General features: G+C 55.7%; 1 protein-coding gene across 5 annotated transcripts in view; it reads right to left on the bottom strand.

Annotated features, from left to right (window-relative positions):
- Positions 1-15376, bottom strand: part of ANKS3 (ankyrin repeat and sterile alpha motif domain containing 3) — a 53075-nt gene that overhangs the window by 26393 nt on the left and 11306 nt on the right. For 3 of the 5 annotated variants that reach the window (XM_075010481.1, XM_075010483.1, XM_075010484.1), the window contains 10 exons: positions 13932-14057; positions 13185-13297; positions 11057-11233; positions 10216-10340; positions 9708-9849; positions 9017-9189; positions 6401-6513; positions 5424-5507; positions 4310-4404; positions 3954-4143 (listed from right to left, as the gene is read on the bottom strand). In XM_075010481.1, the coding sequence (XP_074866582.1) occupies positions 4322-4404; positions 5424-5507; positions 6401-6513; positions 9017-9189; positions 9708-9849; positions 10216-10340; positions 11057-11233; positions 13185-13297; positions 13932-14057 (1136 nt within the window). In that variant the 3' untranslated portion in view covers positions 3954-4143; positions 4310-4321. Of the gene's footprint in view, positions 1-3953; positions 4144-4309; positions 4405-5423; positions 5508-6400; positions 6514-9016; positions 9190-9707; positions 9850-10215; positions 10341-11056; positions 11234-13184; positions 13298-13931; positions 14058-15376 lie in introns of those variants that run through there. The other 2 variants (XR_012647705.1, XR_012647706.1) reach the window with 1 other exon arrangement.

Here is a 15376-nt window from a genome sequence, read left to right as displayed (position 1 = left end):
TGGGGCCCTGCGTTGCAGCAGAACAGCCCCCCTGACGCTCTGTGGGATGCAGCTGTGGAGATACCGTATCTTCTGAGGGTATCCTCCGAGCTTGGCCCTGACTCCCAGGACGTCGCAGGTGAAGAACTGAGACCCGAGCGCCCATGAGAGTGACCCAAGGTCAGGGCTGAAGGCAGGGGAAGAGCTGAGCGCTGAATGTGGCTCTTGCCCATGGACGCTGGTACCCTGAGCCACACCCACCTCCCAGGGTCAGGTGTAGAGCAGGAGACCTGCCCAGCATATGCACAGGCATCCTGAACACTGGGGAGCTGGACTGTGGGAACCCAACGGGCAGGATGAGGCTCTGGTCAGCTGTGATCCAGCCCCAGGCATGCATTCCTTGTCCCCTTGGCTCACCCCCACCGCCTTTCTCCTTGGCTGCAGCCACTGGTACAAAGCCTGCTCCCCCTGGGCAGCCCCTCCAGGCTCTGCTCTCAGCAACTCTGCCACCAGGGAGCCTGGAGCCTGCACTGTTCTGCTTCCAGCCCAGGTGGCAATGCCCCAGCTCAGGCAGTACAGCCGGCTACCTGCCCAGAGCGAACACGAGCTGACTCCTCTCCAGCCCCAACAGGGCTGCAGTCCACACTGCCGTTCCTCCCCAGCGGGGGGCCTACTGATGTAGTGTGATCCCCGGGCATGCAGGGCTCATAGTGCAGCCAGCTCTGCGCACCCACGCCAGCAGGCCATAGGGAGCAACCTGCGGTAATGCCCTGTGACGGGATCCGGAGTGTCAGGAAGTGGGCTGGGACCAGCCAGGCCGTTCCCCTCCTCCACTCCAGAGCCCTCCCTGGGCACAGCTTGTGGGCTGGGGCAGATTGGCAGTGGGGCTTGAGGGGAGCTGGAGCCCCACTCCAGCGTGCCCTGCGGTACATCGCTGCCAGGTGTTGTCCTCTGCTGCCCAAGTGCCTCGGGCTCGTGCAGGTTCAGCATGGACCTTCTTTTATAGGACTGCACTTCCCCAGCTCCTAGCAGGCAGAGAGCAGCATGGAGCCCAGCTCCACCGGGTTCCGAGTCCTCTCCCCAACAAGCAGGGAGGTGACTCCAGCTGGGGGGCAGATGCAGCCCACAGCTGCCCTCGCCATCAGTGGATGGATGCATGCTGCAGGGTCCCCAGCTCCTCCCAGGCCCTGCTCCAGCAGCTATGGCTTCCAGGGAAAGGAAGCCTGTCCCCCTTCTCTCTATGCAATTTAGGTCCAAGTTGCCATTGTGACCTCTTGGGCACAAGCAGTGCAGAAGCTGCTGCAGTGTTTGGGGGTGAGGGCAGGGCAGCCCCTACGGGGAGTGGAGGAACCAGTGTGCTTGGTATTTTACAGGCTGGCAAGGGGCCAGCCGGGCTGTTTGCAGGCTGGAGGGTTTAAACCCGTTAGTGAGCCTGCTGCTAAGGAGCACCAGAGCGTTTTGCACATTGTCTCTTCACATGTAAATAAACGGTTATTTTTTCAGCAACGCAAACACACTGCTCTCTGCTTCGTTAGGGGCCGCAGAAGGAAGCTGCTCAGCCCAGGGTAATGGTAGCAGGTGTGAGGCAGGGAGCTGGGCCTTGAATACCTGAATGAAGCAGGTCAGCCTGGCTGTTTCCTGGGGAGCCAGGGACCCAGTTCGCTCCTGGGACACAGGCTGTGGGGGGGTGTGGGGGCGGGGACACATGACACGACACCACCAGCCTAATGCTAGAAGAATTACTTCACTATAGCTAAGTTAGCCACTGCCCCTGTGTAGACAAAGCCTAGGCACTGATCCTGCAAGCACTCTCCCATGGAGAGCTCTGGTGGCCTCAGTGGGCTACAGGCACCCGGCCAGAGGACTCTTTGACAAAACATGCACAGGACCAGGCCAATGGATGCAGTGGGAGGGGGCACAGTGGATATGACAAAGGTTTAGCAGACCCAGCAGTCTTTCCATTCTCTGCTGCTCTGTGTAGAACGTGGCTGAACACAGCCATGCTCTAATGGCTCTATGGGGCCACAAACGCCATGTGCAGCACAGAACAGCCCTGAGGTGGCGCTAACTTATGTAGAGGGCCATGTGGGCCCCCAATCAACCTGGCATAGGGGAGGCCTGAAAGCTTCTTCTGCCCCACACCCCCAGGCACAAGCTGACCACACTAGTGGAGACAGAGCCAAATCACCGATTTATTCACCATACCTGGCGCACATTAAGTGTGTAAGAGAAGTACAACAAAGCCCCACAATGCTGGCAAGTCCCGCAGCAGCCGGAGCTGGACAAACTCAGCCCCCCTCCTCACTGCTCTGAGATCCGAAGCAGGGAAGTGTGAAGACACCAAAGCACCATGAGACCCATGGGCCCAGAGATGACCAGTGTAAGCCGTGCAGGGCCCATCACTTTGGCACAGGACGGCTGTGAGTTCTCGGGCCCCAGGCTGGAGTCACAATGGATAATGCACTTTGGTGTTCGCAGCCAAAATAAAATGCAGCCTTCCCCTCTCCCCGGTTAGCAGGGAAGAGCAGAGCAGGTTCTCAGATCCACCTGCCCCGCTCACAGGGCACGGGCTTTGTCTGGGGCTAGCGAGAACTAAGGCCGCCCTGAATCACCACAGATGCATAGTGCCAACAGTAGCCGTGAGTGCCCCCCAGGGCAGCAGCAGCACTGAGTCAGAGCAGCCAGGGGCCAAGATGGGTCCACAAGCTGCAGCGGAAGACACGAAGGGCCAGTGCCTGATGCGGTCGGTCCCCTGCGACCAGACCTCTCATTCGCTCATTGGGCAATCCCAGCTCCCAGGCGGCTGGAGCAGAGCCACTGGCTGAAGACAGCCCATCTTCACACACACAAATGGGACCAGAAGCACTGGGATAAGGCGGCTGCGCGAGGCCTGCAGTGTTGGAGGTGCGGGATGGGGGTGGGTTTCTGGGTCTCCCTCAGCTGCCTGGAGAGCTGCATGTACCACCTCGTCTTGTGCTGTCCCCTCACAGCATGTCCCCCACCTGTCTGGGGAAGGGCCTCTAGCTTCCCCTGGTGCCCCACACCCCTCCTGGATAGCCTGCAAGAGCCCACAGCCCCTTATAAAGCCTGACCCCATGTTCCAGAGGCCTGACAGCCAGTCTCGCCAGGCTGCAGATCTAACCGAGTGACTGGGATTTGTTTAAAGCCAGTGGCCGATCCCTTTCTTTGCAAGATCATTCGTGCTAACAGCAGATGGGGATTCCTGGAGTGCCTCCTGCATGCAGCCCACATCTTGCCATTTACACGCATGGCCTCGGGGGTGGCTCGCTGTGAGACTATGTAAGCACCGTGCACACTCTCCCTTCATGCAGCTCCTGGCCCCCTCCGCCCAAGGGGCCAAGCTGCACCAGAAGGAGCTGCAGCCTTGGCAGGGTGAGGAGCCTTTGAAAGGCGCTACCTGGGGCATTAAGGTGGGTATTTCATGGACTGAGGAAGGAGCAGCATTAGCTCCCAAGTTGGCTCTGGTGGGACCTATGCACCCCACAATGCAACTGAGAGATCCACCAGGCAGGATGCTCAGGTGAGCCCATTACCAGCTTCCAAGGAGGCAGAAGCCAACAGCTCTACTGCAGTAGGCTGCCCGGGAGGAGAGCTGCACAGCCAGCTTCATCCAATCTCCCAGCCCTAATGCGGGCCCTAGGGAAGGCCCAGCCCACCGACCTGCAGGACACTGCCCATCCCGCCCCAGCCCTTTCCAACGCACAGGGTCTCATCCCCCAGCCGCTGCTGCACTGGCCTCTGCTGGGTCAACGCGGACGGAGCCTGACCGGAGGGAGAGTCACAAGGGGCTGTGGTGGGAAGTGGGACAAGGGAATCTGGATGCTACAGACAAGGGTCTGTGCTGTCAAAATCTCAGGCAGCCTTAGAGCTGCGGTCGAGTCTCCACGAACGGCCAAAGGCTGATGAGCCACCACGCTCCAGCTCTTAACACATGAACCCTCAACCTGGGGGAGGAACCTGGAGATCAGCCAGGCCCATGCCCCACCTCTTCCTGCACCGTCCCCAGATGGCTGACCTGTCTCCAGGCACCACCTGCTGCCTCGGTGCTCTCTGCAGAGGGGCTGCACTGGTGGCCCAGCCCTGGTGCTGCTTCTCTCAGGGCACTCAGCTTCCGGGTGGAACCATCACCCGACGTCAAAACTCCTGCAGGGAACATGAAGCAGCTCAGAACCTAGGCGTGCCTGGGTGGGGAGTGTGTACGCGTGCATGTGGCAATACCCCAAGTGTGACCTCTGGGCATTTGGCAAGGCAGGGAGCTCAAAAGGCCTGTGTGGCAACAGTGTCCTCCAGCCAGCCCATCCCCACTCACCGTCCTGCTCCGTTAGGGCTCTGGCCAGCTCTGTTTGCCTCGCTCTGGGGCCCGGAGCCACTCCAGATTCTGAGTCACAGAATGCAGAACCTTCCCTGAGGGCACAAGCAAATTGGTTAGACCCCAACTTGGGCACCACGCGACCGGGGCAGGATCACTGAACTCCTGACTTCCCCTCCTTTGCACCCTGCTATCCTCTGACCCCGCACCTTCACTGGCTTCCTGCCTCGGGGCCCAGCCTTCCCCAGTCAGGAGACTGGGGCACAAATGCTGGAGCACACAGCCATCCCCCAGGGCAGAGCTGGGCTGGAGCAAGAGGCCGGTGCACCTCAGCACAGGCAGGTAGGAGGGGATGATCTATGGAAAGAACAAGGGTTCCCCAGCTCTGCTGCAGCTGGTTTCCATTGCAGGAAAGGTGCAGCCCCCCAGAGCCACCCAGAGGTGCACAGGAGGGATGGTTTGTGCTGCACAGCAGCTGACAGGAAGAATAACTCCTGTTGCCTACAGGTGTCGGCGTGGCAGCTGGCTCACACGGGTGTGGGCTCAAGCCCCACACAAGGATCCAGGTCTGATCTAGTAGGGGGAGTCCTAGTAAGCTAAGTTTCCTGTAAGCTGCACCCCTATGGCAAGGACAGCCCTCCCCCAGCTGAGCTCAGAGATGGCTGGGGGAGCCCAGACCTACCATGCTAGGCCTGGCGTGGGACACCTATCCTGTGGCCCCAGCCTCTGCTGTGAGGAAAGAGCTAGGGGCAATCCCCTCTCCTCACAGCAGCCTTGGAGCGCCCTCCTTCACTCCAAGTCCCTCCTCTCTGCCTCATCCCAGAGCTGCACCCCTACCTCTACCCTGACTCACACGCTGAGCCTGTTTGCCCCACTCCCACCACATGAATCTTGCTATGTGCACCAAGTCGAGGGTGACTGGTGCATGTCACAAAATACAACCCACACAAGGGTGGGAAAAATCAGAGGGAACACAGACAGTAAGACAGGTAATGCTTGGCATGGGGCACAGATTGCCTGCCCGCTCTCCCACTGCCACCCATCTTAGAAACCAAATGCCCTGAGGTTCCTTTCAGAGGGAGATGGGAATAACCCGAGGCCCTTGTTGCCATACCCATGTCTCCCACACGCTCCTCCAGGAATGCTAACAGCTCAGGCAGGCTCAGGGACTTCAAGGAAGCTGATCCTCCTGCTTGGCCTGGCAGAGAGAGAAAGCAGAGATTCTCACCACCCATTGCAGCTTCCCCATGACAGGGCAGAGAAGGGCCGGCTCAGGGTTCAGTCCCACTCGCAGCCTTCGTGGCCACAGCAGCTTGAATTGGTTGGCTGATTTACTGAGACCTCGCAGTTACCCCAGTGCGGACACGAGATGAGCAGCAAGTTCCCTCTGCCCACTGGTTCTACCAAGAGAGGCAAGTGTGTGCCTGGCACACTGGCTGTTTATAAAGCCACGGGGCTTAATGTGGGTGACCTCATCACCCCAGAGATTAGCACCAGATCAGGTCAGACACGCAGGAAAGCAGCACTGGGCAGTAATTACCAGGATTGCCTGGTTTAAAGGTGAGAAATGAAGCGGGACCTTTCATTTCTGCGACAGACAGACAGAGCTGTCAGCGGGGCTATTGGATTGCTGGGAATTGCCTGTAAGAGGTCTCCAGCAGACAAGGCTTTCCCAAGCATTCCCTCCCATGGCTAGCTCTCCTCAGTGGTGAGCACTGCAAGGTCCCCAGCCCCTGCCACGCAGCCCGGAGAAGAGTGAAAAGTGCCAAAGGGAGTTAGGAGCTTGAATTCCATTTTCCAAGGCAACTTAGGTGCCTGAGTTCCGCTGCAAGTCAAAGAGACTTGGATGCTCTGGAAAATTTTACTTGAGTCTCTCTCAGATGAAGGACACTTTTTACAGGACCTGGTTGGTGGCTCAGCCACTTCAGATGCCTCATTAGTTTCACTCTCTTCGCTTACCAAAGCACCTGCTTTTTTCAGACACTGCTCCTTCCCCTTTGGCTGCATTCACTCATCAATCAGATCATTTGCTGCCTTATCTTCCCCCTGCAGCCTGGCCCAGTTACAGCCCCAACAGTGCCTGGCTCTTACCTTCTCCCTTGGGCTCTCTGCACTCACTAACTCCCAGCCATGCCTCCGTCTCCAGTATCCTGCCAGCCATGTGCCCTTGGTGCAGCCGGAAGCTCAGCTCTGCCTGACAGGCTCTGCAAATGAGATCAGCCACCCATTAGCAAGGCACCTGAGAAATAACCTGCCAGCAGAGCTCAGCAGTCACTGTTCTGTCCTGCAGGGCCTGCCCAAGGATCACAATTTACTGCAAGGGAATCTTCTTGGAGCTAGCAGCTGTGTGGATTATATATGGCCTTACCAACCTTGGCAGATGTGCCTGAGACAAGAGCAATGGAAAAGGACAAGGCAGAGCAGGGCAAGTCCAGGCCTGGGCTTCCCACAAATGTGCCACTAGTTGCATCCGGTCCACACCCAAGGTCACACGCCTGTACATGAGAGGTGCAAGCTAAACCAATGTGTTTCAAGGGTTAAACTGCAGCAAGAAGGCCCACCCCCAAACCTGCACCAGTTTGGCATCACACCTCCACTCGAGCCAGTACAGCTGCAAGGTACAGCCAAGCCTGGACTTGGTACAACCACAGCTTTCAAAGCGGGGGGCTGAGTCCCATGCCCTGTGCTAAGCAGAAAACGTTCCTCGTGTGAACTGCTGCTTCCCTGAGCCGACAGTCAGCCTTGGGCTGCTCAAAAACCCGCCTGCCCCAACGGGCTTCAGTCCAGTAAGAGATACGACTGCCTCTGCCTTTGCTGTCTAATATCCTGGGACCAATGCAGCTATGACAACACTGCAGACAAAGGCCCTCATTCATCGCACAATTAACCTTTGAGTCATCGTCCACAGGCCATCGCTGCTGTGAATGGAAGGCACAGACACCTCAGTTTATTTTCTGACCCACAGGCCACAAGACATGCAGCTGGATCCCTGCTCTAAAGTAGTTTGACAGCCCTCCTCTAAGCAGCCATCATCTCCCCACTCAATTAACGGGACAAACCCCAGATCCCTCCACCCACCTCAAAAGCAGCAGTGCAAGGGGGCAGCACACAGACAGCTGAAGCCTGTCAGACACACACAGTTTCAATAAGGAGACCTGGACTGTCAGGGCAAAGGTAGCCCCAACACAGGCTGTCAGAGCCACTAGTTTGCAAACCTCAGACCAACAGAACTGCCTGCAGGACAGCACCACACACAGGGATTTGGGAGCACCTGAGAATCAGGAGTGAGTTTCACTGCATGCTGATTGGCTTACAGAGATGAAATTGACCAGTGTTTTCACCGCCCTGCCTAAATCCAAGGAGTAAAACACAGTGGCATGAAGTAGGGGAAGTAAAGAATTTTACCCACATTAATAATTCTCCCTGCTTAATTACTGTAGGCCTTAAATACATGTAAGCCCTGTGGCCAGCTGCTGGAGAAGTCACTGAACTCCAGCCCAGCACGCAGGAAATATGTAGGTGCCATCTGCGAACACTGTGTTACTGCAAAGGAGCCTCCTTGTTTTTCCAGTGGGTGAGCATTTCCTCTGATGCCCCCTCTCCACCATGCCCTCCAAGACCCACAGCACGGCTTCTCTGCCCCCAGCTCTGGTAGCCTGGGCACAGCTCCCTTGGGAGCTCAGTGAAGCTGCATCTCTACTTGTGGGGCCCCACTGCTCAGGGGTTGGGGGAGGGCATGCCTCAGGGTTGACTGGCCCCAGCCACAGCTCCTGGAGACCATTCTCTGGATTGACTTCAGATAGAAAAAGTACCCAAAAAGTTACTTCAGTAAAAGGTACAGTTGCTCTGGGGGGTGGGTGGGGGTGGATGTGCTTAAGTACAAGTCACCCGTGTCCCTCTGGAAAGCTACTTGAGGGAAAATACACATGTCCCATGTTGATTGTACTCAAGTATCCAGAAGTGAAAGGAGCTGCACTTTTACTAAATTCATTTTTTGGGTACTTTTCCCACCTACATACAGGTGCCTCTAGGGCTGCTGTTCCAGCCACTCCAGTACCGCTGCGCCTTGAGCACACCCTTGGGGGTCCCTCCAGCTGCTACTTAGATCCTCCCTGGAGCCAGCTGTCCCAGGTCCTGCCACACAATGGCCAGTGCAACTGGCTGTGGGGTGCCCAAGCCAGGGTTAGCTGTTTGGATGGCCCTGGAGTCAGCTGCTGTGGAAGTCAAGGAATCCAGGACTTCTGCTACCCCTGTGAGAGGATCACAGCCCTGGGGTGTGATTTAGAAGCTGTGAACTTCCTCCTGAGCACAACTGGTGATCAGCACGTGCCCTGATGCTTACGGGCCCTTGCTATGCAGAAGCACTCAGGTTTTAGTGGTGGGAGGGTGCCTAGGCTTTCTTTCCAGTGCTGCCACTGACTTGCTAAGTTACCATCGGCAAGTTACTAGCTACCTGGTTCTCACTGGGGCTGGGCATCCACATCTGCACCACTGGGAAGCCAGGACACTACTCACTGTGCGCCAGGCAGGGGCTTCTCTCTGAAGCATGTGCCTTCGGGGGGGACACCTTAGAATGGGGTTCGGCTGTTGCAGTGAGTTGCCTGCACACAGACATTAGCCAAGCACCACTGGCATTCACACTAGCCAGCGGACACCGTTGGTAGTCCTGGGGTGGCCCCATTCTCTGATCCCCCTACCACAACTTACTTCATCTCCTCCAGCAGGACCTCAGCACCCCTGGTGATGACCTGGGCCTCCTGCAGCTGGACCTGGGCATCATTCCAAGCCACGTCGCGCTCCATCAAGCAGCTCTCGACCACCGCCCGCAGCTCCTGCTCCTGGGACACCTGGCCCTTCAGCACTTCCACTTCCTCACACTTCTGCGGGAGGGGCGGAGGGAGTGAGAGGGAAATGGTGTGCTACATGCTGCAATCTCAGGCACTCGACAGCTCTGCAGCCTCCTGTTACGACCATCTGGGTGGTTGCAGAAGGCTCCAAACCCATCCAGGACCCAGCCGCAGGTGGGAAAAAAGCTAGGTGCGGTTCCCACGCCTCTCATTTCACACACAGGGCTGCACTGAGCTCAGGACTCCCCACCGCCACGGGGGTGTGTGTGGGTGTTTGCCAAGTGGGTAGATTCCCCAGTTCCATAGGAGCAGAGGCTAACTAGGACAGCAGAGATCCCAGCCCAGCACCCCTGCCAGTCACGTTTGAGCTACAGACACAGCAGTCTTGTCAGCATTCAGAGACTAAGGGTGGCAGAACCAGTAACATGGGTTTACCTGACTTACCTACACCCCTGTGCATCCCTTGCCAAATTCTCAACTCTCTCCCATAACAGCCTCCCCTCACTCCTACCCCAGGAGGTGCCATGGCAACTGGGTGACTGGGTCTTTACCTTGTGCAGCTGAATGGCCAACTCCTGCATTTCTGCCTCAAGCCGATCTGCATAGGCCAGCTCAAGGGCATCACCGGGAGGCCTGGCATTGCTGTGCCATCGAGCTATGGCAGAAGTCATCTTACGCTTTGGCCCGAACAGGCTGGGGGAGATAGCAGTACCAAAACTGAACTAAGGCCTTGCTTCTGAGGCCCATGAAAACCCCAGGAGTGGTCAGAAAGGATAGCCAGAGAGAGAACAGAAAACTGGGACCTGTCTCCTCTAAGGCTCTGCTAACAGCAGCAGGAAAGCTGCAGGAAGGGCCTGAGCAGGGAGGGGTGTGTGGCTGGATAACCAGCACTTGCTGTTGACCGGGATGCACTGAGCGACCTGTGAAGGGTCCCAGGCCGACGTCCAGAGAGGGGCAGAATCATGCAGACCCTGAGTGGTTTGAGGGCTGGAAGAGAGGACTGAACTGTAACCCCTTTGTACACACCAGCAAGAAAGGGGCTACACTGCGAAGACTCACGTGATGCCGATTTCCTTCAGATCGCTCTCTGTAAGGGTCAGGAAGATCCGGAGGTCGATGTCCTGCTCCTCAAACACCTGGAGGTACTTCAGACACCCAATCTGCTCCAGGAAGGTTGCCAGGTCCTGCGGCCCATCCAAAGCAAAGACGTTTGTACCCACACGAGGGACTGGAGCTTCCCGTCTCCTTGAACGAAAGGCTAACAGCTACTGCCCAGCACTGACACCTGCTTCTCCCCAGTCAGTGCCCAGCTAGTCTCCCCTGAGCTGTTCTCGCTCTGAACCCACACATCACAATGGGGTCTGGCAGGTCATACGGAGCAGCCAGACACCACAAAGCTCTTCCTTCAGATCCCCCTGCTGCCAGGGCTGCACTGACCCCCAAACCCTCACTGCAAGTGGATTAAGTAGAACAGAACCGTGTCAGGCAGGAATAAAATCCTTCTCTGGATGGTAAGCTCCTTGGGCATGGCCCATTTTCATTCTGTATTTGTATAGCTGCTAGCACAGCAGGGTCCAGGACCATCACACAAATCTGCTCTGGGAATCACCCCTGGCTGGAAGGAAAGCTTAAAGGAGCCCAGATTGGAAGCACTGGGCATCAGGAACATCCCTCAAAGCAGCCTCTGTATTTTAGGAATTAGCACATGCTGCCGAGGTTCAGCACTGAAACTCCACTTGGGGTGGGATGCGGGGAGCAGGTGCTGCATTGCGTCCTCAGCTGGGAAAGCTAAATGACCCGGTGGCAGTCCTTGGGCAGTGTTCTCCTGGAGGAAGCTCTCGCACTGACACGGTCTCACCCCCCTCACAGAGGAGGGTTTTCTGTTCTTTGTAGCTCTTACCTGGGGTCCTGTGTAGGGGGTGGTCTCATGCGGAGGGAGAAGACAGCGCTGACTAGGCACTCCAGCTTTGCCCGGGCTGTGAAGCCCCTGGCTCTCACTGTTGCTGTACCGGGTCTTGAGCTTCACGTAACTTTTGGCCTGTTTCCGACTTGAGAACTTGTTCGCATGGTCGGAGTCCTGGGGAGACAGAAGCGGCCTGTTTAATGGGACAGGGTCAATGTGCCAAGCCTCCAGGGAACTGTGCAGGTGTGGAACCTGGGGAAGTTTATCACTGAGGCTGGACAAGCTCAATGCAGGGACTGGGCTGGGAACTAGCTCAGTGGGGCCCAGGTTCTAGGTGCGACCGACACACGTAGTAATCAAACCTGCACTGGGAAAGCGCATGGAGCCTGAGCGAGCAGCACCTGAGTGTGCAGTTATCAGGTGCCCTCCAGCAGAGCGACAGCAACGCTCAGGCAGGAACATCACTATAAACGCAGCCTGCGTTTTAAGAGCAGCACTTGGGGGGTGGGGGGGGAGGGAGAATTGCTTCCTTTGAGAAAGCTATATGAGCAGGGGGGAGTCGGGGCAGTGTTCACTTGATGGCAGCTCCAGAAGGATGCACTCAGGTCCAGGATCTGGCTTTGGGGCTATTCCTTAGGAGCGCCAGCTGCACAAAGCAGCCAACAGGTGTAGCATTCAAGCCCACAGAAGCATCTGCCCCACCAACCCGCAGAAGGATGAGGTAGGGTTGTTCCCGCTTAGGGAACTGGGAACCTTCCCGGTGCCCAGCGCTGTCATATCCACCCAGCACACTGCTGTACCAATCCAGAACCTGGCCTAAGAGTGCAAGTGGTTACTCGAGTCACTGAGTAAATGACAGATTCCAAGGCTGGACTCCCTCCCCCGTGGATGCCAGGACCTCCCTAGTGGGGCTGTCCCACTTCCACAAATTTGGGTCACCTGACCAGTGTCCCCTAAGGTAATTTTCCATCCATGGGCAGAATACATGTTGGGGACACATGTGGATGTGCCCCACCAACAGAAACACAGGCTGTGGGTGCTCTGCTAATCAGCTGGGCAGCCCCTGAATCTCTCCTGGGCAGCTGCTTCCAGGGAACACTGCACCTGACCCAGTCATCTGGCCAAATTCCTTCACCAGCTATCAACTGGGGGGGATGGGAGATGGGTTAAGGACAGGCTGCAAGAGCTCAGGGAGTAAGGAAATTGGGCTTTAAAACAATGACAAACGTTAGGGAACAGGCATCATCAGCCAAAGCCTAGCACAGTGCAAGAAGGTGAGCCTGCAGGTCAAAGTAGTTGTTTATACTACCCTGGGGCTGAGCAATCATGGAAAGGGTTTATCTTAGGACAAGAATTTGCTGCTTGTATTTATTGCCCCGCTGGCTATTCATGAGAGACTCTAAGGAAGTGCCAAAATCAAACTGTCCCATGGTCTGAGACTTCCCCGGCAGGCAGGGCACTGTAGGGAAGCAGACAAATACCTGGAGAAGGGAAAGGGATCAGATCAGAGAGTTACCAATCCGCCCATCAGGACAGCACTCTGTGGGGAGGGTGCTCAGATATTTGGATTGGTGTGAGAGGGTAAAACTTGCCACCCCGCAGTGTCAAATGAGACAACATAACTGCTCTCACCCTACTGTACCTCTCTTAGGAATCTGACGCAGCTTGTAAACTCCCAAGTTTTGCCTCACCTAACTTCTTCCTTACAAAATAATGCATAAAAATCTGTGTGTCACAGGACACTATTGCTGAAAACCTCTCTACCTTCTCATTGTCCCATATACTTATAAATCAAGGGGAATATAAACGCCGTGCTTATGTTTCAGTGGATAGTTGATACAGCAGCATAAACGGGTCATTGTATTGAACTGTAGTTTGTACCAACTTTGCTGGCATGTTTTTAGGTCGCCTGGCAAGCATCTACATGAGCTGCTGTTCCTTGAAAGACTTCCGGGTGTCTGACTGAGAACCACTGCCCTACCACGTTTTAACAGGTTTCCAATTTTCCCTCTCCCCTCGGTCCTACAGCCTCTCAGCAGAGGAAGAGTCACAGCAAGTGGCTGGAGTATTTGTGAGCTCCCATGTTCTACCAACAGCAGTGACCAAGAAGAGACAAAAGCCTCACCTCATTGCTCTCCAGGGAGCCCTCACTGCTGACTCCCAGGGCTTTGGGCAGACATTTGCTGCTGCTGCTGCTCCTGATGCTGGCCAACTTGTTGGTGAAGCAGGTGTTCTCCTCTGGATGGGAACAGAAAGGAAAACAGTGGAGTTCTTGTTTCTTCTTCTTGACGGCCAACCTGAGTCTGCCTGCAGCAGCTGCTCAGATTAGCAGGACACTCTGAAGAGTGAGTGAAGAGCACCACATCCGAAATGGGGGCACCAGTCCTGCCCCACACCGCTGCCAGTGGGTGTCACTGATGGACATATTTACAGCCACTTAGTAGCATTACCTGCAGTAATGGGTAATGTGCATGGTTTAGGTGTGGGGTTACTGGCTAAATCTGTGCTCTTGCCCCTAGGCATCCAGGAGAGGTCTCCCAATGGCTATGACTTTAGGCCGGTACAGATGGGAGGCACTCATTTTCCCACTACCTAATCCTTCTCCCCTGCTCTCCTCCTTCCCTCACCATACTTCACTCTCCTCTGGCACGGCACGGCATGGCATGGCAGGACAGAATCTCTGCCACTCCAACACAGGATGCCTACACACTGGTGGGGTGCCCCCTTTCCTGCCTGAATCTCAGGCAAGATGCCTTCCTAGGAGCTCTTCAGCCCTAAAGGACAGAGAGGAAATGTGCAAGCCCTGAGGCAGTTCTCTATCCCAGGTCACTGATGCTGGAAAGTCAGACCCTTCTCGGAGACCAAGCCCTACCCCTGCTGCTGCTACTCTCCACGTCTTGGTCGTTGATAGGTGAGGTGACGTCCCGGAACCGGAGATCCTCCCCCTCACAACTGCCATCGTCACTGAACGTCACGTAGCCCCGGGGAGGGACCTGCTCTGTGGGCAGAGATGAGAGTGCAAGTTACCAAGCAGGCTGCGGCATGGGGAGCAGCAGCTACCAGCAAGCACCTAGGGAGCTGAGAGCACTCAGGGCAAGAAAAAAAAAAAAAAAAAAATCACACTTTAAGTCACATTTCCCTCTAAACAGCAAACATGATGATCAGGAACGTGGGTGACTAACAGCTCCCTTTGCACACAAAACCAAAGCTGGCCACTGACAACGCACCAGCCAGATGCCTGGATCGAAGAGGGTTGCGTATAGCCAGATGGGCAGCAGATGCACCTCTGGCTTACTGAGCTTGAAGTATTTCATCCCTTCCTTGAGTGTCTGGGTCAGCAACCTGTGAAGTTCAGCAGCTGGTGATGGGAGTGTTTAAATATAGTCACCTCCCAAGAGAAGCATCTGGTCAGGCTAATAAAAATTAGCCGACACTACTCTATTCCCTCACTAGCCTGAACAAAGGTAAAATAAAGTCAGCTCACGCTCAAGGGAATCTGAGTGCTGGTGGCTTTGATTCAATACAAATCAGTATGTTTAGCCATCACACACAACAAGGTGGTTGACCATCACCGTGCTCACGTCCATCCTACATTCAGGCAAACCTGTCACCTTCCTGAAGGGATTAGTGTTTAAATCCAGCCAACATTTCTCCTGGCCCAAGTGGCTGACCTTACCCATTTTCACTGCAACAGGAGGCGTTCCTAGTGTTTGGGAGGACACAGCTCACCTGGGCCAAGAGTTGTGAGATCAGTTAAACCACTTCTGTTGTTTGGCTGGTCTTGAATTCTTCCACCCCACCCCTGCCAGTTTGTGATTCCTGTAGCTCTCTGGGGGAAAAAGAAGGGCCAATCTCAAGAGCAAGAAGCAAGCAGAGCTTGAGATGACGCTGAAGGACAGCCTCAGCTGGTAAATGAAACATTCATCCCCATCATGGATCAGCTGGGAGATGTTTTTTTAGAGCTGGTCTTCAACTCCTTGAATGATGGGTGTTCACTCAGTGCTGGAAACTGTAGGAGCCAGGCAGGGAGGGCCAGTCTAAAGGAGCAAGCAGTGCTGGTGCAGGAGAAACAGCAAAGCAGTACCACAGCGCCTCAGACTGTGTTACACCTGTGGGAATCTTGCACCACTGGGCAATGCAGAACTGTGCTGAAATTAACATTGTGTGTGCAGAATTTCCTTTCCTATACAGGAACGGGCTACACTGCTGCTGGCTGCTAGAAGGGGCTGGGGGACCCAGCTGGGCCCAGATTGCACATAGCAGGTACTGCCAGTGGGAAAGTAGGGTGTTAGAAGGTTCCTGAGATCTGCAGTTCCA

The sequence above is a fragment of the Carettochelys insculpta genome, chromosome 16 (genome assembly GCF_033958435.1).
Source record: "Carettochelys insculpta isolate YL-2023 chromosome 16, ASM3395843v1, whole genome shotgun sequence".
NCBI lineage: Eukaryota > Metazoa > Chordata > Testudines > Carettochelyidae > Carettochelys > Carettochelys insculpta.
Note: the sequence above shows the minus strand (reverse complement) of the source record. Positions and strands in the feature narration are given on the sequence as shown.